Source organism: Camelus ferus, chromosome 17 (genome assembly GCF_009834535.1).
Source record: "Camelus ferus isolate YT-003-E chromosome 17, BCGSAC_Cfer_1.0, whole genome shotgun sequence".
Classification (NCBI taxonomy): domain Eukaryota; kingdom Metazoa; phylum Chordata; class Mammalia; order Artiodactyla; family Camelidae; genus Camelus; species Camelus ferus.
In genome coordinates this window covers 11,477,350-11,502,550 of record NC_045712.1, presented here as the reverse complement: position 1 = coordinate 11,502,550, position 25,201 = coordinate 11,477,350, and the positions used below count along the sequence as shown (strand labels likewise).

The 25,201-nt window shown below is 37.8% G+C and overlaps 1 protein-coding gene across 2 annotated transcripts in view; it reads right to left on the bottom strand.

Moving 5' to 3' along the window:
* SUCLG2 (succinate-CoA ligase GDP-forming subunit beta) overlaps window positions 1-25,201 on the bottom strand; it is a 243,557-nt gene that overhangs the window by 177,193 nt on the left and 41,163 nt on the right. For both annotated transcript variants that reach the window (XM_032458113.1, XM_032458114.1), the window contains exon 2: window positions 16,669-16,810. In XM_032458113.1, the coding sequence (XP_032314004.1) occupies window positions 16,669-16,810 (142 nt within the window). The remainder of the gene's footprint in view (window positions 1-16,668; window positions 16,811-25,201) is intronic.

Below are 25,201 nucleotides of genomic sequence, written 5' to 3'. Positions count from 1 at the left end.
ATTGCATCTCAGGAAGTTTTACTATCACTCTCCTGTTTAATATGGTCAAGGGATCCTACTGGAAAATAAAAAATCCAAATCCCTGACAATACCCCAGAGACCTCCTAGATCCTTTTTTCTTTCCAACCTCGTCTCCTTCCACCTTACAACCGACAATACCCAAGCCTCCATGATGATCTTCCTGTCCCCTCAAGCCATCAAGCTCGTGGCCAACACCCATGTGTTCCATCTGCTTGGAACCCTGTTCCCTTAGAGCTTCTTGCAGCTGTTCAGCATTCACATTACAAATTCAATTCCACAGAGAAGCCTTCTGCTTGACCATCGGCCCCTCCTGTCCCCTCCCCTTAGATCATTGACTTACTATCTTATTTTCTTCATGGCATTGATCATCTTCGGATATTATTTTGTAATTGTTTACATGCTTATTTTCTGTCTCCTCCCACTAGAATTCAGACATTTCCCAAGAGATGTCTTATTCACAGCTACATCTCCAGCTCTGAGTACCTGCACATAATGCATACTGAATGAAGGAACAAACTTTGTTTTCCTCTAAATTAACTAATAATGTGACTGAAGTTTGCCAAACAATCCATCTGAATTGAACTTGTATCTTGGACACCCCACTATTGGCCTCATAATCAGACTTAAAGATAGGATGGGGTAAGGAGTCCATTAAACCAAGGGGATGTGCCCAGGGTCGATTCCCTTGAAGTCTGTGCCCAAATGGCCCAGTGTGGGCCTCTTCTCAAGATCTGGCCTTCCAAGGGAAGAACATGGTACCCCCTATGTATACTCTTCACATTTGATTCCATTTTGGATACACGTTAGTCTATATGATAGACTATTAGCTTGATTTACAACTTTGTATTCTGAACATATGGGATGTGGGTTTCTATTTGGTCCTACAAATATTGGGGGTGGGCCTATCTGCCACTGTGAGTCCTTGCTCAAGTCCTGTGAGCTCTCCACGCCTGTTTCCTCACTGCAGAAAGAGAAATAATTCCTGTTCGGCCAATATCTCATATTATGTGAAGAACAAATGATATCATACATAAAAATCTCTAAAAAGCATAATTTAAAAATATTTATATTGTGTTCTTTTCCACATGCCTCCCTACGTATTCCAGCAAGTAAGAACCATGACAGTTTCCACTGCCAATCTCAATCAAAGCTGCTATGGCCTTTGAGAAACTTTTGAGCTAGATGGAGTTTTGCTGTTCATTTTGTTTTTCAGAATGTTAAGTACTCATAAAATTATTTCTCTGTCCTTCAACATTTCACATCCTTCTGGAAAGAAAAACATACCAGACTGCCCAAGACTTTAGACATTAAAAAAGAGAATTTTCTTTTTTTTTTTCAAAGAAAAAACCTTCTAGAATTATTTATAGTTATTTATAGTTACAGAGGCATGCCAACTGAAAAATGCCTCTTCTACTATTTAGCCCATTGAATACAGATCTGTTTTCCAGGAAAAGCACATAATATACACTAGTGCTGTGCATTTATTGATTTCTAATCAGCTTCTGGAATGAACTGAACATGAAGTATACCCCTGGGGCTGTTTTAGATCTCCAAGGCTCTCCATCCAGAAGCCTCTCCTCTCACTCCAGAGAAAGGATGATCTTGGAGATTTAATAAATCAAGAGCACAAAAAGAACATATAAAGAAGCTAAGACAAATGAAGAGAAACTCAAAAACTTAAAAAGAGCAGAGAGATAAGCTAGCCAGAGTGCAGTGAAAGCTAAAATGGACTCTGGCCCATACAGGATCAGGGAAACCAAAGGAAGATTCCAGTGACTGAGATTCAAAAAGACTGCATTTTAGATGATCAAAATTCTTTTACACAATGCATTACACTCATCAAATGGGGGTACACTAACCACTAGAAAAATAAAAAATCACCAAAAAATAATGAAAATCTATATCAAAGTACCCCTTAGAGTTTGTAACAACATAGACTTTACAATTTTCTATATAGCCAGATAGTTCTATCCCACTCTCAGGTCTACAAATCAAGTAAATTAGCGAACTTACCTGTAAACAGTAACAGAAATAATAATAAAGGAGCTAACAGTCACTGAATGGTTATAATTTCCATGCACTGATCTAATACTGTTAACACAATGAACATAGAGAGGAGACTCAACAAGTCTCTGACACAACAAATATTATTAGTCCTTTAGAAGGGGAAACTAAGGCGCAGAGAGATTAAGTAGCATGCCCAAGATCTCATGCCAGAAAATTGTAAGAAAAATTCAGGAAGTCTGGCTTCATAGAGGCAGCCAACAGTCCAGAGCGGTAAGTAGAAGAATCAAGAACCATTAGAAACTAGTTACTTAATTTGCTATGCCTTCCGTGAATACGTGTTCATCACCACCACATATAAGGGCACAGGTACAGTGGATGAAAAAAATGAAGCTCATATGAATTCAGGCCTGGATACTGATCATCCTGATGGAGAAGGAAGAGAATATTATTGACAGAACCTCATAGAGTGTCTTCATATATAAAGTCTCATGCGATCCTTACAATATCCTTAAACTGTTATTCCCAACTCACAGAGGAACAAACTGAGTCCATTTATGACAAACAAGTTATTCAGGATCACAAAAGTATTTAATGGCATTGCCCACATGTAAACTGGCATTAATTCAGTGTAAATTCCCCCAGCATCCCTGAATGTTCTGGGGAACTGGTTCTCCTCATCATTCAAGATACCAAACTAAACAGGTGGGGAAAAGGAACTGGCAGTATCTAATCACAATAACATGTAATGCTCCTCTCCCCCACAAAAAAAAAGTGGGGGATAAAATGATAAATATGAAAGACACAGTTCAAACTGAGACTTTCTGAATCCTGTTCAAACATTCTTTACACCACACCAGGCACAATGTCACTCGAGATAGTGTTCTGATGTAAACATAAACTATAGATCATGATGGGTTGAGCCCTCGGCAAATCAAAACGAAGAGAACACATTCATTCTCCAATATCCATGGCCTGCTTGCTCACTATAGGAACAAAGCGCTATGGTGAGCTGGGGTAGCCAATGAAGGCATTAGGAAGATTCCTTCTGTTGGTGGCAATAATTTTTCTGATATGATTTGTTTATACTATCAACGGACTGGGTCTCTATATAGCAAGCTCCACATTTATTCTGTGGCGTGGTTTCCAACAGAAATACCATATCACATGACTATAATACAGAATATAATGATAAGTACTAGTTTGTTATCATATCCTTGCAAAAATTATTACAATTTGCCATTCTACTCTTTAGGTTACTCAGATCATCATATTTCAGCAAAGAGTATGTTCAATTGGTCTAACATGTTCTCAACTCCTTTTTTTCATCCACCACATCCCATATATCAGCAAGACTCATGAGCTCTACCTCCAAAATATATCCTAAGACATCCACATCTCCCTTGCTCATCTGCCACTCTCATGATCCAACCACTATCTTCTTTACTTGGATAATCCTAACAGCCTATCTCTTCCCTACTTCTCCTGCAGCCCCCTTAATCAACTCACCACAGGTCAATCCATGATAGGGTAACTGATTCATCCCAATTTGCCTGGAACTTTCTTGCTTTTATCACCAAAAGGCCTGTCAGCCCAGGAAACCGCTCACAGATAGGTGGTCACCCTAGTTCAACTGGTGAACATTTTATAAAATAGATAAAAGCAGGTCATTGCTTGAAGTCAAATGAATCACTAGCCCCATTTTTCACCCTTCCCTGGATCCATACCTTTTGCCATGTGTTCCTGCAGTTCCCTCCACTAGAGGCCCTGGTCATTTGTCTTTGGGCTTAACCAGTAGCAGACGGTGTGGCAAGGAGAGGCTTGACATATGCCTGTGGTTAGGCTTGCTATCCTGCATTTGGCCATTTTCCTGTGAAGATATGCCCCAGCTAGCCTGCTGGTCCAAGGCGGATGAAAGACTCATGGAGCAGACCTGGACCCAAACAGAACCTTGTAGCCAAGCCCAGTGCAGCATCCCTGAATCAGCCAATATGCAGAGGTTTGAGCAAGAACAAATGACTCACTGATGCTTGGGGATGGTTTGGCATCTAGCATTGTTGAGATGATACCTATTTGACATGAGTTTTATCAGAATCTTTCAGTAGCTTCCCAGTTCACTTAGAATAGAATCCAGATACCTGGGCCCACAAAACCCTGCATGATCTGGGCTCCTCCCTCCCTCTCACCTCACTGTCTTTTGATCCTCCTGGTTCTCAAATTGACAAAACTGTTTCCAATAAACAATCTCAGAGAAAGAGAAGGCTTTCTTCACCATCCTAAGTCCGCTCTGATTTTACCACTCGTTTATTTCTGTCATAGGACTTCTTGCACTCTGATTTGTTAATTTGCTTACACTTTTTATCCCCACCAAGCTCAAATATTCAAAATATTTCCTAAATAAGTTACTGAATATCAACTGAATGGTGCCCAATGGTCCAGAAAATCTGTTAATCTGTAAATCTGGTCTCAAGTGTAAAAGACTTTCTTATTATTGAAAACAGAAAGTGAAAAATCACTAAGAGTAGCACTATAGATTATGTTTATCAATCACTGATACAGTTTTTAAATTAAAAGTTCAAAAGGGATTTAATGGTGAAGAAATGTTAGCCGGACATAAGCTTATAAAAAACAGAGGGAATTATACTCGACTTTTAGCTGTATCATTCTTTCCAAATGAAAGAGTACCTCATTATCAAAATCCTATAGCAACCTCCCATCATCACTGAAAGTACTTTGCTTAAATCAAAGGAAGCTGAACAAATAAAAACTTGTTTGGCCTTTTAGCTACAGAAGTTAAACAGAAGCAATGAAAGAATGATTCGCAATCATTAGTTATGGTTCCATACTATGGACGTAGTGGAAAATTTTAGCTATCCATTGTTCACAAAAGACCCCTTTAAATTCCAACAACTGTGAAGTTAAAAGGCACTGAATCACGACAGTGTATGTGTTTCTACATTGAGCATATCTTTGTAATGTGAAACACAACAGGCCCAGTTCCTTCTTCAGCTAGTGGGTGCTGCTGTCAGTATTCACAGCAGGGGAAGGGGAGACACCAGGGCTCCTGAGTTTTGACTAATAAAATCAACCCAGGAGATAGAATGTCAAGATGGCCTCAAGTAGGAAGGGAGGGCTCTTCTGGTAGGGGCCTGCCCAATGTAGGATGCTTCGTATCAAGCTTTAGAGAGCAAGAGGTATAAAGAGATGCATCAGAGTCCCTGGGTGAAGGCAAACAATTTCTGAACAGGGTTCTGGATGCCAGGGGTCCTGGTTCCTTGACTTTGGGCTCAGAAGAAAAGGGCCCTTGACTTTGCTTTCCTGTTGCACAAAGGTGCTTCATTTTTGCCTGGAATTTGTGAAGCCCACTAGTGTAGTTAGCAAAGGTGCAACTTCAAAGTCCAGCCTATGTGAACCTCTTAGGGCCACTTAGAGGATTCTTCCTATAAACCAAGAATGAGGATAACACATCTTGGAAATGTCTTATGAATATTCAATTAGAAAATGCAGGCAAAGCATTTAACAGCATTTATTAAACATACACAGAGTACTCAAGACAATGTTAGCTGTTGTATTTTCCACTACCTAGTACATGCACCCAATAAATATTTACTGAATACACGAGTCAATGAAAGTCTTAGCTTTTGTTGAAGCGTACTCTTCTGCTTGCAAAGGGGAAAAAAAAACCTGTGCAAAGGTAAAACAAGACAAATCTGCCTTCTAAGACATCAAACAGGATGGCAGATTTGAACATTTCAGCTGTAGGAAAAACATTCTGGTTTTGATTTTGGTTTATACATCATTCTCATAAGTTTGGAATGGTGAGTATCCAACCTCTTTAGTCTGAAATTCTGATTGGGTTCCCAAAAGTTTACCAATACAAAGGCAAGGAGAGATCTGAGGTTTATTCAAAGTAGTATCCCTTGGTGTCCACAGCATTTGATCTCTGAAGGCAGCCATCTACACTTCCCTTAGATAGCACACTTCTCTCTTTCCTATAGGCAACTACCTTGACGTACAAACAGCAAAATGATCTAAATTATGACTTCTTTCTCCTCAAACCCAGTATTGCCAGTATCTCACCAATCATTTTGAGAGATCATTTCCATCAGAACCAAAGAGAAATAAAAATAAGGCCAAGGTTTCTATTCTAGGGTAAGAATAAAGTTTGTTCATTAAATGTATTAGTTTTAACAGAGCCAGAACAGAAAGGCAATTTTTCCCTGACCACCCAGCATCTACCTTTCCGCTGCTATGTGCCCATCTAGGCAAGCTTCTGCCATCACTGTATCCCTAGGGGGTTTATATATCAGTCTCTCTACAAGGCAGTGAACATCTTGGAAGCACCAACCATTCTTGGCCATCCTTGTGCCCAATCAACCTCAGTGCCTGACTCGTTTCAGGCATCCAATCACTCTTAAATGAAATAACACCACATAGAAAAATTACTTAAATTATAAGGATTTTTGAGCCCTTCCCTAGTTTCCTTATAGTCTACTCTCTTATTTTATCTGAGTGTAACAAACACAACACTATGGTGAGGATGGAAAGCTACTGTCTAATACTGTAGAATATTTATTTTTTTCGATAAGTAGGCAAATGAAGTAACAAAAAATGGCACTGAAATGAGTGCTCTTGAGGTTCATTTTATTGAAATGAATACATATCCAGGGATTCTATTACTAAAAGTAGAGCTGGTGATGTAAATAGAATAAAAAGTGACCACAGACCAGGGACTTTCATTACCATGAACTGCTAGAGCTCAGAGAGAACCTGGCAGAAAGTGACACTGTCTTTGTGTAAGTCAACTTGTTCCTGGCAATATCAGAAAACCTGACCATCCTCACATTTTGATCAAGGCTCTTTTGTGACATTCATCAAGAGGACCAGCCTGAAGAAAACTCTGCACGAATTTCTGCCAGAAAACTGGCAGCAGGCAAAGCTGTTGACTTGACATCTCCGGTCTGGACTTTCCACCTTCCTACCATGGCCATGGGGCTTCTGCTCCCATGTTTTGTTTGTTTTGCCTTCTCTCTAAGCCCAGCTTAAGAACATGATCCAGTGGCATGGCAGAAAACCCACTGGGTATGTACATCAGAGAAGTCCCGCTTGGCAACTGTTAACCAACAGACAACATTTCTTGGAGTATTTGTTCTCTACTAATTTTTCCATTCAGTAACCACTTATAGAACCCACACTACAGAGTACCAGGAAAGCAAAGAAGAAAGGGAAACAGCTTTAGCCCTGGAATGGAGAATCAAGCTTTGTCCTACACAACTGTTTTTATACCTTGCTCCCTCCAGTCATCCCTAAGAGTACCAGGAAGTCCCTTTCATCTCCTCTTCATCCTTCATTTAAAAGCTGCATGAATTAATGGGATAATACTGGAAGCCGTCCCCATATTCCATTCCACAAAACAGGCTTCATGTTAAGGACAGGTGCTATCAAGGAGTCATTCTTAAAGTTACTCTTCAAGTAAGGTGATCACATACTTCACTGTTTAAAGGAAGACAGTTTCAAGAGTGAATGCAATTGCTACTAATAATAGTTCTGAAACAACAGATGTATCTAAGTCTACCCAGACAAAGCAGACATCTATGCTTAGAGGCAGTTATGTTCTATCCAGATGATCTTGAAATCTGTCCTGGTTTACAGGAACACATATAATCTCTTTCTTATATGAAGAGTACTGCATGAGAGGTCAGCCCAAAACTATCTCGTGAGTAATGTGCTTCCTCTTTCTGAGAAACAGATATCACAGGTTAATTGATAGCCTCTACCCTCAACATTGAGATGAGGAGTGCACCACTTACTATAACAGCAAAAACCACAGCAATATAATGACAACATCTGCACAGCTGGTGGGAATGAAAATTGGTGCAGCTACTATGAAAAACCGTATAGAAGTTCATCAAAAAGTTAAAAACAGAACCTATTGATACATGATCCAGCAACTCCATTTTGGGTATTTATCCATAGGAAATGAAAACACTAACTCAAAAAGACATATGTGGCCCCATGTTCATTGCAGCATTATTTACAATAGCCAAGACATGAGCACAAATCTAAATATCTGTCAACAGATGAAAAGATAAAGATGAGAGAAGCTACAGACATAGATATAGATATGAGAATATTATTCAGCCATAAAAAAGCAGGAAATCCTGCCACTTATGACAACATGGGTAGACCTTGAGGTCATTATGCTACATGAAATAAGTCAGTCAGAAAAGGATAGATACCATATGATCTCACTTATATATGGAATCTAAAAAAAAATAAAATACCATACTCATACATACAGAGAACAGACTGGTGGTTGCCAGAGGCAGGAAGCATGGAGTAGGGTGAGGATGTGTGGTATTCTTTTTTCATTTCATGCAGCCAACATTATGCTAACAGCAAAACCAGAGAAAGACATTACAAAAACAAGTAAACTAGAGACCAATAGCCCTCAGAAATATAGACACAAAAATTCTAAACAAAATATTATATTATGGAATTCAATAATACATAAAAGACAACATATCTTGACCAAGAAGGTTCATTCCACGAATTCAAGTCTGCTTCAACATTCAAAAACCAATCAATGTAATTGATTATATTAATAAATTATAAAGAAAAGACAGGTGATTTTCTAAATAGGTTCAGAAAATGCATAACCTTATTCAACATCAGTTAGTGATAAAAAACAAAAACAAAAACAAAAAAAAAACTCAGTAAACAAGGATTTGAAGGGAACTTCCTTAACCTGATAATTGTGAATCTGCAAACAGGAAAGAGTAGTAAGGGATTCTGAGCAAGAGCCAAGTGAGAAAGGGATGAAGATTTTCTCATGTTTATGATGCTCATGTAAGTTATTTATAAAGAAAAAATATATATCTATGTAAAGTTGTTTTTCAGTGCTACATCTAGCACCTGAAGACTCTGGGAACAGTTTGATTTTTGCATATCAAATACTTTCAACACTGTTATTTTTCCCCTGTTATCAACATCCCATCTGCTTCTTGTTCCTCATACTGAAGTGGCTGATATATTCACACAAATAAAAGCTTGAAGACAACAAAAATTCTAATACTTGGCCCACATTTAATTTGAGAGAAATAACAGACTCATAAATTCCTTAGCTTGTTCCATGTTGAATGAAAGGAAAAAAATTGAGGTAGCTTGTTTATTCATCTGGTTTTCATCCTAAGGTAGATCAAGCAATATATTTTTCAAAATTTTCTCAGTTCATTTCCTGACTTTTTCTAAGTAACCTAGAAAACTCAAGTGGAGTCTTAGTACTGTTTATGAACATCTGTTAAACACTGCCAACTCCAGTAACAATCACCTTGGGTAATAGTGTAGCATCTTAAAAGTATAATTCCTTAGGTAATATTTATTCTGTTGCAATGTAGAGAAAGAACGATTTTCATTTTCTTTCAAAATTATGCAAATTTTGACCTCATATACTGCCATCTCCCTAGAAAATATCAACCAACAGTATACAAGTAATATATTCATTATCAAATCATCTAACGAGTTGTAGGCTAAATATAGTTCAACACTTGGGTGTTACTGCAAAAGCACTGGGCGATTTTATCTGCTGATCATGTTTTTAATAGCTGTTACTATAATCCTTTTATGATGTCTCAAAACATTTACTCTGTTCAGACCAAAAAAGGAGGAAGGAAAGAAGGAAAGTAAATTGGTGAGTGCCTCTTTTATCTGAGGCATGTTTGTCTTTTATTATCAGAATCAATCACTGAAGTATGTATTGTTAGCCTCAATTTTATAGCCAAGAAAACTGTAGCTTAGGTAACCAAAGTATAACTAGAATGATGTTCTGATTGTATAATCCATGCTTGTTCTAAGCCAAGAATTAAGGAGACAAATTCCCCCAAAATTCTGTAAGCTACAGAGACTGCTACCAAACCCACTTCCTCTTCTTTCTATGCATGCATTCAAACTATATTTCCCAGTCTCTCCTGCAGTTCATTGTTACCATCTAATGAATTTTAGACAACAGAACATGAGCTGAAGTGATGCATTCTGTGCAAAACCTCCACATGATATCCTTCATGCTCTTTTCCTTTCTTAAGTGGCTGGAACAAATACAATCCAAGGTCATCTTTGGGAGCTACGTGTTGAAGAGGGCATAGTGAAGGATGAAAGGAAACTGTATCTATGCTATGAGTCACCACTTGAAGACCAACAACACCATATTGGACTTTTATGTGACTAAGAACTCCTTACTCTATCAAGCTACTGAGAATCAGGCAATTTATGGGTTACATAGCTAGTATTCCCCAATTTACAAAAACAAAAGAAACAGTCTAAATAAGTCACAATAGGAAATAACATAGTCAATCAAAGGATTACCATATAACCATTACAATAATATTTTTGAAAAATATATTTAATATTTAGGTAATACTCATGTTATAATGTGGAATTTTAACAGTAGGATACAAAACTATACGCATAGTATTTTCTCAAAGTTAAAAACAAGCATTCTCTCTCAATTATATTTATGTGAATACGTGCACAGAAATTAATGTTGCTGACTGAATGAACGCATAAGAAATATGGAGGGAAATGTTAATATTAAGGCAGGTTCTCTCTGGGTAATGGGATTATAGGAGGTTTTTCCTTCTTTTTGTTTTTCTGTATGTTCCAAAATCAAAATAATGAGCACATTCCTTTGATAATCAGAAGAGATTTGTCTGTTTATGCTTAAGATTTCTTAAAAAGGCCAGTATGTCCAGAGAGATGGATAATAAGAAGCTACCTTGTATGCTCGCTTACTGCAGGCGAAGCTTCTCTATATTTACCCCCATAAGGTACCCTCTGGACATTAAGAACTACCATTATATACAATGAGGTAAATCAAAGATCCCAGGCACAAATAATTCACAGGGAAGACCTGGAAAATGAGACCATGCACATAACTTATTTGTTCATTCATAATGAGGCAGCTTTAAAAAACAAATTAATAAATAACTCCATTAATGACACACTGAAAAGACCGAATGAAATTACGTTAAATTATGTTAGTCACCATGGATACACAATCATGGACACACAGGACCTGATGATATTTTGGAACCAATCCCTAAAGGAAAGCCTTCCCTTTGGTTTAAATGAGGATTACATGAAATCATGCTTACAAAGTGTTCAGCATGATGCCAGGAACATGGCAAGAGGCTAGAGGTTAAATTTCACCAGTATTATTTTTACTGGTTAAAATGTGAGAAGAAGAATTAATCCCTGCCTTATTATACAGTCAAAATTCAAGTTGAGGCATTGACTTTCAAAGCCCTGTTCTCCTTTGTTTCTAAGGAAACTGACAGGAAGCTACATGTGCACTCTCATAAAGTCTGCCTGCCTGCAGCCTGTCTGGATCTCTCCCTTTACTCAGTAGGTCTCCTGCTGCTTCTATTCAGTGAACACCATAAGACAGTAAGGAAAAGATATTCTAGCACAGAGAAATTCTAAGGAGATGACCAGAGAAACCCCATTTACATGTGCAGACTCAGGAAGAAGAGAAAAGAACATTTTATGAAAGAGGGCATCTTTTTTCAAAATATATACAATAGGAAATACTGTTAAAGTCTACAATTTGTTGAATGGGATCCTCTTTATAATCACAGTTACGGAAAGCTTTTAACGTTAATTCAGACGTTCCTTTAAGGAGCATTTGTAAGTAGATACAGGCAAATGAAAATTTTTTGAGTAACAATAGTATTTATTGAGCATTTACTGTGTCTCAGGACCTATGATAAACACTTTCTGTCTGGATGAGTCACCATCATTAATCCTAGAAAGCAGACACTGCTTCAGCCTCTGCTGGCCTGCATTTGCCATCACCTTTGCTTCTTTGCATTCCTGACACCAGGTTCAAAATAATGGAGAGCTGACAGGGTGGTAAAATGAAGACTTACTACCAAGTAATCAATGTTAGCCTGACTTGTCATTATAAGACAATCATGACCACCATCTCAACACAAAGGTTACATGATTTTTTTGCAAGATCCTAACCACATAATATCATATGACAAAGCCAAAACAATCAAGGAGGCTTGCGATGTATTTAATTGCCCAAAGGATTAACAGTACATGTCAATTAGTAGTCAGTGGGCAGCAGTTCCCTTTTTATAAAAAATACAATTCCTTAATGGTGTAAGTAATTCACCAGGCTTCAGAATGTGATTATATAAAATGAAAAGAGTAAGTTATCATATTGACAAATGGAAACATCTAGTAGCTGAAAGTAATCCAAAGCTGGCGGAGTTCAATAAAAGCTCCTTATCTCCATTTTAGGATGCATGTCATTAGCTCAGAAGATTAATTTATCCATTCATATTTCAATTTCTTTACTGGCAAAAAAATAAAACTGTGAGTTTTTGAAATGCAATCTTCTTAATCAAATGTTGAGAGTTTCATATCAACATGAATGGAATAATTAATAAATTGTGGCAATTTCAAAAACTAAAAAGCGGTGGTTTTAGATAAGTTTCATCTATGCTTTTATACACATACTCCTTTAAGACAGGCCTTTTGAGTTATGAAGGACATAATCCTCCATTTTTAAAGAGAACTGAAAGACAATATAAAAATTAGTCATGAACACAGTAGGAATTTTGTAATTATCTGTTGATTGTATATGTTAAATATAATCCATACAGAAGAAAAGCATGAGCATGTAATGAATAAATCTCCTGAGAAAATTGTGGGCAATGGAAACAATTTCTTTCTGAAAGCATGATTACAAAAGGTAGCTCGTAAGAACTGCTACAGAAATGAGTATTATCCATATATTAAAAACTTAATTTACCAAAACAAATTTATTCTCTCAGACAAAAGTCCATTTTCTCTGCAATATCAGTATTACTATCAATATCTTATTATCGTTAATTGTTTCAGAAACGAAAGGTTTGCATTACCCATTTGAAACAAATGTTCAAATTAACAAGCTTTCCATATGGCTACACAGCAAAACATTCCATTGCCCAAAGAGATACAACAAAATAAATCATTAAGAAAATATCTGCAGATTACACAGTTTCTATAAATTGCGCCTTAGAATCTGCCACATCTAGTTTTAATTCAACCTTCTAATTTTATTAATATGCTTCTCCTACTTTAAAATGCTGACTCACATATTTAAATCTCCCAAGAACATCATCAAGTTAGCAAAGAGGAAAAAAGCTTGGGGAGGAGATTAAATCTAATCTGGCTGGGTAGAAATCCCATCTTTGTCAGTTTTAGCTGTACAACCTTGGCAAGTCTTTAATTTTATCTTGCCTGTTTCCTTGCTTTAGCAAAATAATGATGCTGCACTAAAAATGGCAGGATGTGGCAACTGATTCGCTACGACAGACATGAGAGGCACTAAAGATGATACAGAGGTACCTCAGCTGAGCAAGCGAGGAGAGCTAGGAGGGAGAGAAAGTTTGGAGCAACTGAAAGGTGACAGGTTCCACCTGGGCCAGGAGAGGCAGAGACACCCACCAAAGGATGGCAAATAAAAAACCAGGAATGTGACTTTAGACACAAATAAAAAGATTTGTGAGATGACCCAGAGATTACACTGGAAACCACAGGCATGGTTAATGCAACATATATTTTCAAAACATTTTATAAAATGTCATTTTATTTCAAAACATACCCAAATATCAATGAAGTAGAAAGGTAAGCAAATACATTCCAATCATTAACAAAATTTCCAAAATAAAATATGAATTCTCCTAATACATGATCAACAGAATACTGATTATCACATCTCTGATTTGTCTATGAATATGAATCACAACAGCAGTGAACCCTTAGGAATTATATGCTGCCGCTGCTGCTGTTGACAGCAATGAAATCTTGTATAGCACTCACTGCACATTATGCATATTATTATTTTCTATAATTTTTCTCATTAAAATACTGTAATTATAAGGTGGAGGTCCCATTTTCAAGGCAATCAGAAAGATACATGTGTGATCCATCTTTAACCTGAACCTCAAATCTATTTGGTAAAACTGCAATTGTGCTCTTGGTTTTTTGACAATCCTGTAGTGATAAGAACATAAACACTGAGAAGTTTTGCCAGATTCTTCTTGTTTTGCTCTCTCTGAACAATCTCAGTGATGTACATACTTCCTTTCATATCAAATCAACTTGTTTCATTTTTAACCAACTAGACTTGTATAAATTTCCTCTCTGATCAAAACTGTCTATTCAACAACAAAAATCAGAGGACACCTTCCGCTACCAAAACTACTCACTGAGTAAGAGATGGATTATTCATTCATTCAGCAAATGAGGTGCCTGGGTTAGTTCTCTAAAATCCCTTTTATCCCAGCGCAGGATCATGAGGAGGCCTTCCCGGGACCACCCCACCTAAAGAATTACCGCAGGTATGCACTGGCCAAGGCGCACATGCAGCCACATCACTCTCAGCCCTTTTATCCAGTATAACTGTCCTTAGAAATCACTCTTCAAGAACCAAAATGGCTTTTTAAAACACTGATTTTCATTTTTCAATCTTCACTTCCTTCTATTTAAACTGGCTTCACTGTCCATCTCTCACCCTCCTCTGTTCACCCTGCCTTAGCAATATAAACATCACCTCACCAACTCCTCCAGGGAAAAAATCCTGTCTGGCACACACAGTATGCAGTCCCCATCACAAAGTGGTGGCTACATAAATGCTTAAAAAACAAATCCATGACTGAGAAGCCAATCAGTTCAGTTAAGTCCGAATCTCTATGAAAATCTGAACAGCAAGTCCTCTTAGCTATGTGCCACCTAAGGGAGGTGGGGGGTAATCAGTTAGCTTCCAGAATTCCCTTAGGAAGGGTCCTTAGACCTGGACTACTAGCGTGTCATCACATTTAAGAAAATAATAGGGAAAATGAAGACTAAAGATCAACTTGAACTTTACATTTCTTGCTCTCATTACCCAATCCCCAAACCACAGGAGTATAGAATAAAAATGATCCTTTCATGTAAAGAGATTGGAACACTAACCTTTACTGAGTCTATTACCACAGTTCACTGAGGAACTCTCATCCAGGTTTAGGTCTAATTTTACTATTTTCTTTTTTTAACCATCAAAACCTATTTTGATAGTTTTTGAAAATGAAACCAATTTTCATTTCTTAAAAAATAAATTGCCCTCAGTTTCTACATTTAGCATCTGAAAATTACAAAGTCATTATTTTCTAGAATGTAAGTTAGAAGAAGAAAAAGGGCTCGCTCATCTTCCACAGCTGCATCCGCTGTGCCTAAAACGTGGTTGACAATACACATTTGTTGAAAAAAAGAATAAGTATACATTTTAACTGACATGACAGAGAAGGGATCTGGCATATAAGCACCTGGGAGAAGTCCGAAAGGGAGACAAAAGAACAATTATAGCTGAAGTACCTCATTGCTTATTCTTAAAAGAGCACAGAAAATTAGAAAATTGAAATATGGAGCCTGCCCCTATTTTGCACTCTCAAACTTTGCTACAGCTGCCTGGGCAAGGCCAGTGAGCATATGCTCTATTCTTCATTTTTACTGGGAAACAACTGCTCTCCAAGGTTGCAGGCAAAGGAAGCACATGCACCTCCTTCTAGGGTCCAGATCCACAATGTCCAATAGGGGAGCTACAAGACACATGTGTCTTTCTGGCACCTGAAATGTGGCTAGTGTGAAATGAGATGTTCTGGAGATACAAAATATAAATCAGATTTGTGAACATTAGGGAAAAAAAAAAGAATATAAAATAACCCCTTGAAAATTGTTTTATATTAATTACATGCTGCAATGATAATATTTTGAATAGACTGGGATAAACAAAATATATTGTTAAAATTTGTTTCACCTGTTTCTTTTTACTTTTATTAAGGTGACTTAGAAAATTTAAAAGTACTTATGTGGCTCACATTATATTTCTAATGGACGGTGCTAATTCAGACTGACAACAAGAGTGTATACAGCACCAGAAGGAATGTTCACTGAAAAACATACAGGGAAATCTGAGTCCTAATTTCTTAATCACTAGGGAAACAAGTTAGACTTTCTACCATGTACCAGAGTGCACTCACCCTTAAGGCTCACAACTGCACTGGGAGATAAATACATTAGCCTTCATTTACAGACAAGGAAACTGAAGCACAGAAAAGAAAAGGCACTTATGCAAATTTACAGAGCTGATAAATGATAGGGTAACACGCTGAACCAATGTCAAATTGACTTCAAAATGCACATTCTTCTCTTTCTCTCCTCCAGTCACTCAGAGGGAACTGTTCCCATGTTCGAAGAGGCATAATAAAAGATGCTAACTATCTTGCCTGACTTACCCTGCAATGGGCTTCTCTCTGACACTTTACACCCTTCAACTATATTTCTCCCAGTCACTAAACCACAGATAAGAGAACTAGAAGAAATGGTGAGTAAGAAACTCTGAAAAAATTACCATAGAATGACATCTCATATGCTGGTATCTCACGTAAAATAAAGTTTTCTTAATTAGGCATTTTGCCCTTGTAACTCAAAAGTTCTCCACTGTACCTGTCACTGTTAGTGTAACCTGCAACAAAGAAATTTAACTAGTGGGAAATGACTACCTGTGAATTCACTAATTTGGGCAAGGTGTATTTCACCTGTTAGGAATTAGCTTACTTAGTCTCTTAGCAGCCTCAAGAGCATCATTCGCGGTGTCTGCTACAAAGAATCTTTGAACTTTCACTCCATTGTCAGACATCAGTTTCTTGCTCTGGTATTCCTGCAGGTTCAGCCATCTTCTGGGAGTTAATTGAACTGCCTAAAGAAATTGGGGGGAGAGATAAGAACACATATTAGTAGCAAGAAAAATAAGTCAGCCTATAGGGCCAGTCTTTTTTTCTTAAGACTATTTTTTTTTGAGGGGGAGGTAATTAGGCTTACTTATTTGTTTATTTTAATGGAGGTACTGGGGATTGAACCCCAGGACTTCATTCATGCTAAGCATACACTCCACCACTGAGCTTTACGTTACCCCCTACAGAGCCAGTCTTACAGGAACCTCCAATGGCAATCAGTAACATAGATATTAGAGGCAAAAGGAAAAAGAATCTATAATGAATTCTTAATGTTAATTGCTTTTCTAACCAACAGTGTTAAAGACAACTACACACACACTCAAATGAATAAAGTTTATAATTTAGTTAACAGGAATGTCCCAAGGTCAATTTCCTGGTTTTGACATTACACTCAAACTATATATGATGTTAACGCTAGGGGACCCTGGGTGAAGAGCACACAGGACTGCTGCACTATTTCCACAGGTCTCTGTGAGTCTATAAGTACTTCAATAAAAGCTTTATTTTTTTAAATGTTAAGGACGCTGTTACATAGCATATGCCTTCTCCCATCTCCATCCCAAATAAATAAAGCTCATAGCATTATTTTAGTAACTGTATACGCATCATTTATCACTGAAGGTATCTCAAAAAACTTGTTTTAACTTTTTGAGGTCAATGGGCCACAGACTAACCCATCTCTTTGCTATGGTTTTGAATGAACTCTAGGTAGTCATTATGTGTTTAATCAGATTATCTCTTTCACACAGCAAAGTTGAATGCAATAACCTGAAAGAGTCGCCATTAATTAAACTACTAGTCCCTAAAAATTGTAACTTGTGTATCAAAGAAACTGCTTAAGCATCATGTAGAAGTGGTTTTCCAATATGCACTAATCAATTATTTATATTTGCACTGAAAGAAAATAATCAAAAGACATGACATGAACAAATAAATTCTCATTTTATCCTATAAGATCAACAGCATTCCCTATCAAATCCATAAACTTTGGTTTTAAAAGTAAAGAATAAAGCAAGAAAAGATGAATACATTTAGTTTCATTACCAGCCATGAGTTATGATGCAAAGGAACCATTATTCACAGAAGGTAGGATAATGATGCCATTAATGAACACACACAAAAAAATCAATCACACAACTGGATCACAAGACAAGTGGTGGCAGGACCTGACACACCTCCTTGGGGCTTTAGTCAAGGGCCTACGTGGATATTCGAGGCAGTATCACACAGACCATAAACTGAGGTCCGCAGGGCTTTACAAATGGAGCCATTAGCTTTCAGGACCTCCAATGTGCCCTGAAAATGGCATTTTCTTCTGGGATCTCCAAGCTACAATACACTCATGAAACTATTCTGGATGAGAGGCATTCCAACAAGGCTCCAGAACCTTACAGTTTAGACTGCGTTCTACTCAAGGCAGAGTGTGTCTTCAAATTCTTTGTGTCTTTATGAAGAATGAGATGGTGCTTGGTATATGGAAGATACTCAAAAATTACCAGTTAGATAGCCAAATGAATAAATTCTGCCTTGTGTCTTTTTTTCCCCTGATAAAGATAATTCTTCATTTCCAAAAACTGATCTTCTCTAAAAATAGAAAAGTAAAAGTCCTTCAGATCTAAAATACGTAACATAATTTACACACACTTGTAAAAAAAAATCAAATTTCCACATGATCAAGCCTCAAGCTATCTCTTTGTTCCATCTTTATAAATACTGGTAATGATATTTTTAATATTGAAGTTGCCTGCACTTTTTCTTTAGAAACAGGTAATACTAAGATAAAAATAAACTGCCAGACAAGCAATGCTCACATCATTTACTGTAAATAATTTAACTGTATATGATTTGTTAATCTTAATTCTGAAATTTTAAGACTTAATGAAACATTAGTATTTGAGAAACACATTTCAAAAATGAACATCCTTGTCGCCTTAGCAGTCTTAACAGCACCTCACGTAACATGCTAAGAAAAATTCAAGCTTAAAGCATTTAGTAAAAGCCCCCTAAAGAAAGAATAAACAGTAGGTATGTGCCATATTCTGGGACCACTTTTAAAAGGCAAATGGGGAAGGATCAATAGATTAAGTCTATGTTGACAAACCAATTTAAAGCCAGTAACAGAAGAAGAAAAGAAATACTGTTTGAAAAGAACATCTGAGAGAGACTAAAAACAACCACAGTGTGGTTGTGGTCAATTTCTTTTCATCAGAACACCAACTGTATTAATTTTGGATATGTTAATGCAATCTGCTGCAAACTAATTGCAACTGATCCAGACACCAGCTTCATAGACGTACAACATATATTGACTATTTCTGTACTGATTCAAAATGAAAAGCTGCTTAAAGTCTGCGTCTCTTAAATTGAAAACCAACGCAGTGAACAGAGTTCCAAAGCGACTGCTGATACTCAAGCTATCACTCCACAAAATGATCACCTTACAGAACAATTACCTATATTTGTCAATCCTAAACTTGGAAGCATGGGGTCCCTGACTGAGTCTAAAACTTCATTAACTCAATTTCATCATTAAGAATTTATGATACGTCTAGAGAGGTACAAGGTAAGTCTACTTCTGCATTTTCATGGGGAAGAAAAAAAGAAGAGAAATAGTTATTAAGTAGATGGATAGTGTGAAGTATACTGAAAATGTAATCAACTGCTGAATAAAAATAACAATATTAATTGTTCCAACTACTACTGAATGAACATTCCCCACGTGTTAGGCATTATACTAAGCATTTATATTACCTAATGGTCAAAAAAAATCATAAAAAGTCAAGTATTATTATCTTTCTCTACCTATCATTAATGTAAACTAATAAAGATTCCTAACTTCCTCCTTCCAGGCACTTCCTTGCCTCCAGATGAAGTTATATGAGGCTGTGTAACTAGTTCCACTAGCAAGGTGTGAGTACACATGGTGCATGCATGACATATTAGGCCCAACATCTGACTGCCAACCCTCCTACACATCCAAGTTCTCTCTTTCTTGACCTGGGGATTGATTGACTATAATACTGTTGATTCCCTATGTTTCTGTTCTGGCCCTATATTCCCAGAGGCCTCTTGGTGATAAAGACTGAGACTGGCACAAGCAAGATCATATTCTTGTCTTCAAAAGGCCAAAAATCTACCAGGAGTAGGATTCCAATGAAACACTAGCACAGCACATGTAAGGAAAAATGTAACTGTTTCAGGCTTTGGGAGAGACGGAAGTGGAGGTGTGAACGGGTGCTGTTCTAAGACTCTAGAATGACAGAAGTAGTGTAGTTCAACTCGCAGGAAGAGCTACCAGTTAAAACCCCAGGCTAAGATCTTCACTGAAGTCATGAATCTCCCACGGAATCTAGGAACTCTGGAATGTGAGTAATGTAAGAGAGTTTAAAGATCATCTGACCCAGTGCCTTTCAATTGTTTCTGCCAGTTATTTGCTTGTCCCCTGTGCTCTTTGTCAACTGGCTCCTGCCTAAATTTGAGACTGGGTTCAGAGACTGGACTGTGAGAAGACACCAGGCTCCAGCTTCCTCTTTCTGAGTCAGGCTGCCACTCCAGCAGTGACTGCATCTCCTCTAAAGCTCCAGGTCCCTCCAGACAGCCCTTCCTTCCATAACTCCTGCTATCTCCTGGCGGAATTATCTTCCCCTGTTAAGAGTCTATTAAATGGCCTAGTGTTCCACAGAGCCTGAAGATGCTCCTTCCAGGCATCACAGCAGAAGGGGAATGGCAGTGGCCCAATATAAAGACAACTCTGGGATCTTACTCTGCAGCAGTCTGCCAGGCAGTCCATGTTTCATATATTGGGGTTCCCAGGTACGAAAGGACTACTGGGGTCCAACCTCCTCATTTTAGTCAGAAATCCTTAGGCTTAAAGACGAAGTAACATGCTTAAGGACCCTACAGTGAGCTAGATAGAGTCAGAGTGAGAACTGGATGAATTCCAATTGTCTTTCCTTCTTTCATACAGATTTTGGCTGAGGGACCATATCAGGAACAGCACCGTGTTCTCAAAACAGCTGGAGTGGGTGGGCACCTGGGTTTAGCTCCTTCTGGATTTGGGCACTGACCTTTCCACCACTCCCTTCCCTTCCATGTTTCTTTGACAGAGCAAGAATTTCTAAACTTGGAAGGGAAGGGGAAAATACAACTTAAAAGAAAAGCTGTGAATAAAGATTTAAGGGCCTATGGGAACAAGGGAGTAGAGGCAGAAGAAAAAGAATGAAAAATGAGGGAAAGGACAAAGAGAACCAAGAGATAAAAAGACAATGACTAAGCAGCCAAAATTCACAAGGAACTCAAAGCACAAAATTAGACAGCTACACAGAAAAAAATCATACAACCGAGAAAGCAAGCCTCACTCCATGGTTTTAAAATTAGAGGTGTACAGACTACTAAAATAGCACCACAGGAGGAAAAAAAAATCAATAAATGAAGTATAAAAAGAAATGTCACTGAGCTACGTGTCCCGCAAAGGCATAATCTGGGAGCCGCATGTGCCCACTGGCTCTCTGCGCTCCCTGTCTTTTTTCAGCCTGACTTTCCACACTATTGCTTCACTCAGGAAAACAACATAATGGAGTGTGAGAAAGAGCCAAAAACCCACGAGTAACCAGGAAAAGAAGAAATTAAAACAAAACTGAGAAGCTGTTTTGCCAAAAGGAACCAAGATGCCATCGGACAGGGAGAACAAAATGATGGTCTGACAATGTTGCTGGTCAAAGTATGATGAAAATGGGCTTTCTCATACACTATCCGTGCAAACCAAACACCAGTGAAATGACCTTCAAAGACAGTGTGACAGCACTGATGGTAACTAAAACACTCACACCCTCTGAACCAGAAAGTCTACTTCTTGAGTGTTTAAACTTGAGTGTTTAAGCAAAACACTCAAGTGTGTACCAGGAATATGTACAAGGCTCTTCTGTGCAGTGCTGTACATAATAAAGGGTAAAGTTGGATATGATCTAAACACTCATCAGACAGGAGACTGGCTAATTAAACAATATATTCAAACTATATGAAGCATTAAAAATACCTGTGGCAACACACTAGCACCAGTATCCTATGTGCCCCTCCATTCTCAGTTGTCTCACACCTAGTGTGCCAAAACTTTGCAGCAACCATGTGCAACCCTCCAACACCCTTTTGCAGAGACTGCAAGGACCTAGGAGCTGTGTGTGGAGAGGGTGGAGTCATAGGGTTGAAACAGCATGGGTTACTGAGATACTACATGGAGGACCCTTGTCTTGGATTCACCTGACCCACATAAGTAAGAACAGTCTAACACTGATTATTCTTCAAGGATGTTACTGGAAGAAAACAGCAGGAAAAAACAAAACAAAAACAAAAACAAAACAAAAACCCAGCAAGTTTCTTTCAATACATAAAGTAGAATAATATTTATATCTCAGACACACATGTCCATACACAAAGCAATATTCTGTGTCTTTTAAGATTATATATATGCATAAGTAAATGTATAGGAAAAGAGCCAGAAGAAGTTCACCAAGCTTAATGCCAATAAACTTGAGGAGGGCAGATGAGGAAGATGGTAATCAAAGAAAGATTTAACCTAATCTTTAATTTTTTAAAAAATTCATAGAAAAAAACATTTATTACTTGTGTAATGAAAATCAATCAACTCAAAAACAACATTGAGAGGATTAATCAAATGCATATCTCAAATGCATAGCCCTGAGTCCATTAACTTGTCTGGAAAATGAAGGGCTTGTACCCTTACTTAAATGTAGCAGGGGTTCTTCAAATGTGGTGTGAAATCGAGGTGGGGGAGCAAAAGCTTGCCTTTTCTATTACACCAAACTACAATCTCTAATATAAACTCCTGCTGTTAGATAGGAAGAGGCTCTTAAACATCATTTCAAGCTCTCAATACCAATGGCGACAGCGGAATACAAACAAGGAATTAGCTGTAAACTCAGAGGAAAATGTATGTCCCTCTCATTACAGGCAAAGAAGGCAGATGCTCGGTGGGCTGTGGCAGGCCAAGAGTCGGTATTTGTTTCTTATATTTTAGTTTTTGCAAGTGTTATTCTGTATGCAAATTAGCATCCATAAATCTACCTTAGTCATGTTACCTAGGAAGTACTACACTTCAAATAAACGTGTTGGTGCAAATGAAAAGACAGATATAACTCAATGTGTCTCAATACGAGTATCATAAAGTAAAAGGTCTGCATGTCTAAAACAAGCTCTAATGAAGAAGTCACTTCACTGTCGCCCTGGAAAAGAGATTAAGTGGGATCCCGTTTCTAAGAGGAAAATAATAATAATAAGGATAATAATAGTACTCTTCTGCTTAGCCCTTAATATGATAATGCCAGCACGTCAACTCCTCCTTCACAAAGTAAAGATGCTAAAGAAACAGATAAAGAGCAGCATCATGATTAGAAGCCTAAGCTTATGGAAAGGAAAAATGCCAGACTTAGAAGAAAGAGCAAGAATGTGGGTACTGTATCTGTTACATTTTACTGTGTGTTGAGGCTATAGTGTGGGGTCTTCATGTGGGTCACCTTTCAAAATACAGCATCCTTTTTGTCTAGAACTGGACGCTTGTCTTTTAGGTTGTGCCCACTTTGCACACTGTAAGGAAATTAATTAACCAATGAATTAGTCCCCTGTGCTGAGTCCCTGAACTCCAGCAAGGGTACAGAGGGACGCTACCCACTATGGATGAGAGAAATGGTAGCTCAAATTAGTTTCCTCATTTACAAAAGGGAGGAAACTAACAGGCCCACCCTCATAGGTTGCTGTGAAGATTAAATGAGTTCATATGTGCAACTCAACTGGAACAATGCCCAGCATATCATAAGTACTAAAAAAAAGTTAGTTACTATTATTTAATGCAGAAATACAAAGGGGGAGAAAAAGTGTGACAAAGAAACACTTAGTAATCACTAGAATAAAAATAGCAGGTGATCATATAAATGATAAAGAAGCACCCTTTTAGTGTCCTGCTACTTACCTTAAATGCACTTACAGAGGTATTTTTAAGCTCTATTAGTGCAATGTTATACTTAGTTCATGCAACAATTATAGAAAGAGACATAACAGTAATTTACAAGGGGAAGGACCACACAATCTCACATTCAGTAAGCAACTTAAAATGTGCTGTTTGTGCTACATGAATTTACTTTCCTTCTCATTTAAGCCAGAATATCCCCATCTCACAGATGAGGAGTTTTGAAGGTGAGAAAGTTTAAGTAACTTGTCTAAGGCCATTCAGCTGATTAAGTGAGAGTCAAGATGAGAATCCAAGTTTCTCTCCCTAAAATACGCAGGAGCTTTCTATTACTACAACTGAGTTTTTTTTCTTTCTGTAAATTGTATGTCAATCCTTAGAACTACCACAGACAAAAACTATACTGCCATTCCTGACCTAAATATATAATTTTCCATTTAGAAGAAGGGGAAATTAAGCAATGGACAAATTTGGAACACTAATAAAGATGGTGTGGTACTTAGAGAAACAGTATTGATGGAATGTGGAATTTAGAGTAGATGGCTAGAGGAAAAGTACTTTAAAGTTTACTGATCAAGAGAAGTAATAATTGAGCTCTTTTTTTACAACAATTAGACAAGGATCAGACTAGGAGCCCAAAGCCATTTGGCCCCACTTACAATGCATCCCTGATGTATCACCTCTCTAAAGCTCCCCAGTAAGGGGGGCAGCATCTGTTACAAAAACAAAATTATCTGTGCTACCAGGAAAGAACTGAAAGTTGAGCTTTAGACTATCCAGACACTGGCATAGCTGGTTGCCGCCTTAGATTTCATTCTTCTTGTAGAGTACCTTGAAAAGTACTACTTTTAAAAAACTAAACCAAATACTAGCTGTCATGTATGAGTGCCATGGAGCTGCAGGAACTGTACTAGATCCCAGACAAGCATCACGTCATTTAATTCTCACAGCCATCCTAGGAAGAAAGAAACTGGCACTAGCCCATTTTACAGATGAGCAAATTAAGGCTCAGAAAAGCTAAGTGATTAGAGGCAGAGACTTATTTCGAACCCAGGTGTGCCTGACTTCAAACTCTGTGCTCTTCAAGGAAGCAGAAATGGTGAATCACCTCCCAGCCCACAGAAATGGGTCCTGAGCAGTGAAATTAACTGGGGCGGGAGGAGAAGCAGGAGGCCCTGGTTTATAAATTTCACTTCAGGATGGTATAGAACTGTACTGAAAAAGGTTCAAGGGAAAAATGAGACGCTCTGAATGAGAGAGAGGCTCCTGGATGGATTTCACTAAGTCAAAAGAATTAAGATTCCCAAAGATACAGCCTCATTCTTTTTATCCTAGGTTCAGAAGAAACACAGCCTATTTTTTTTTTTAAGGAGGA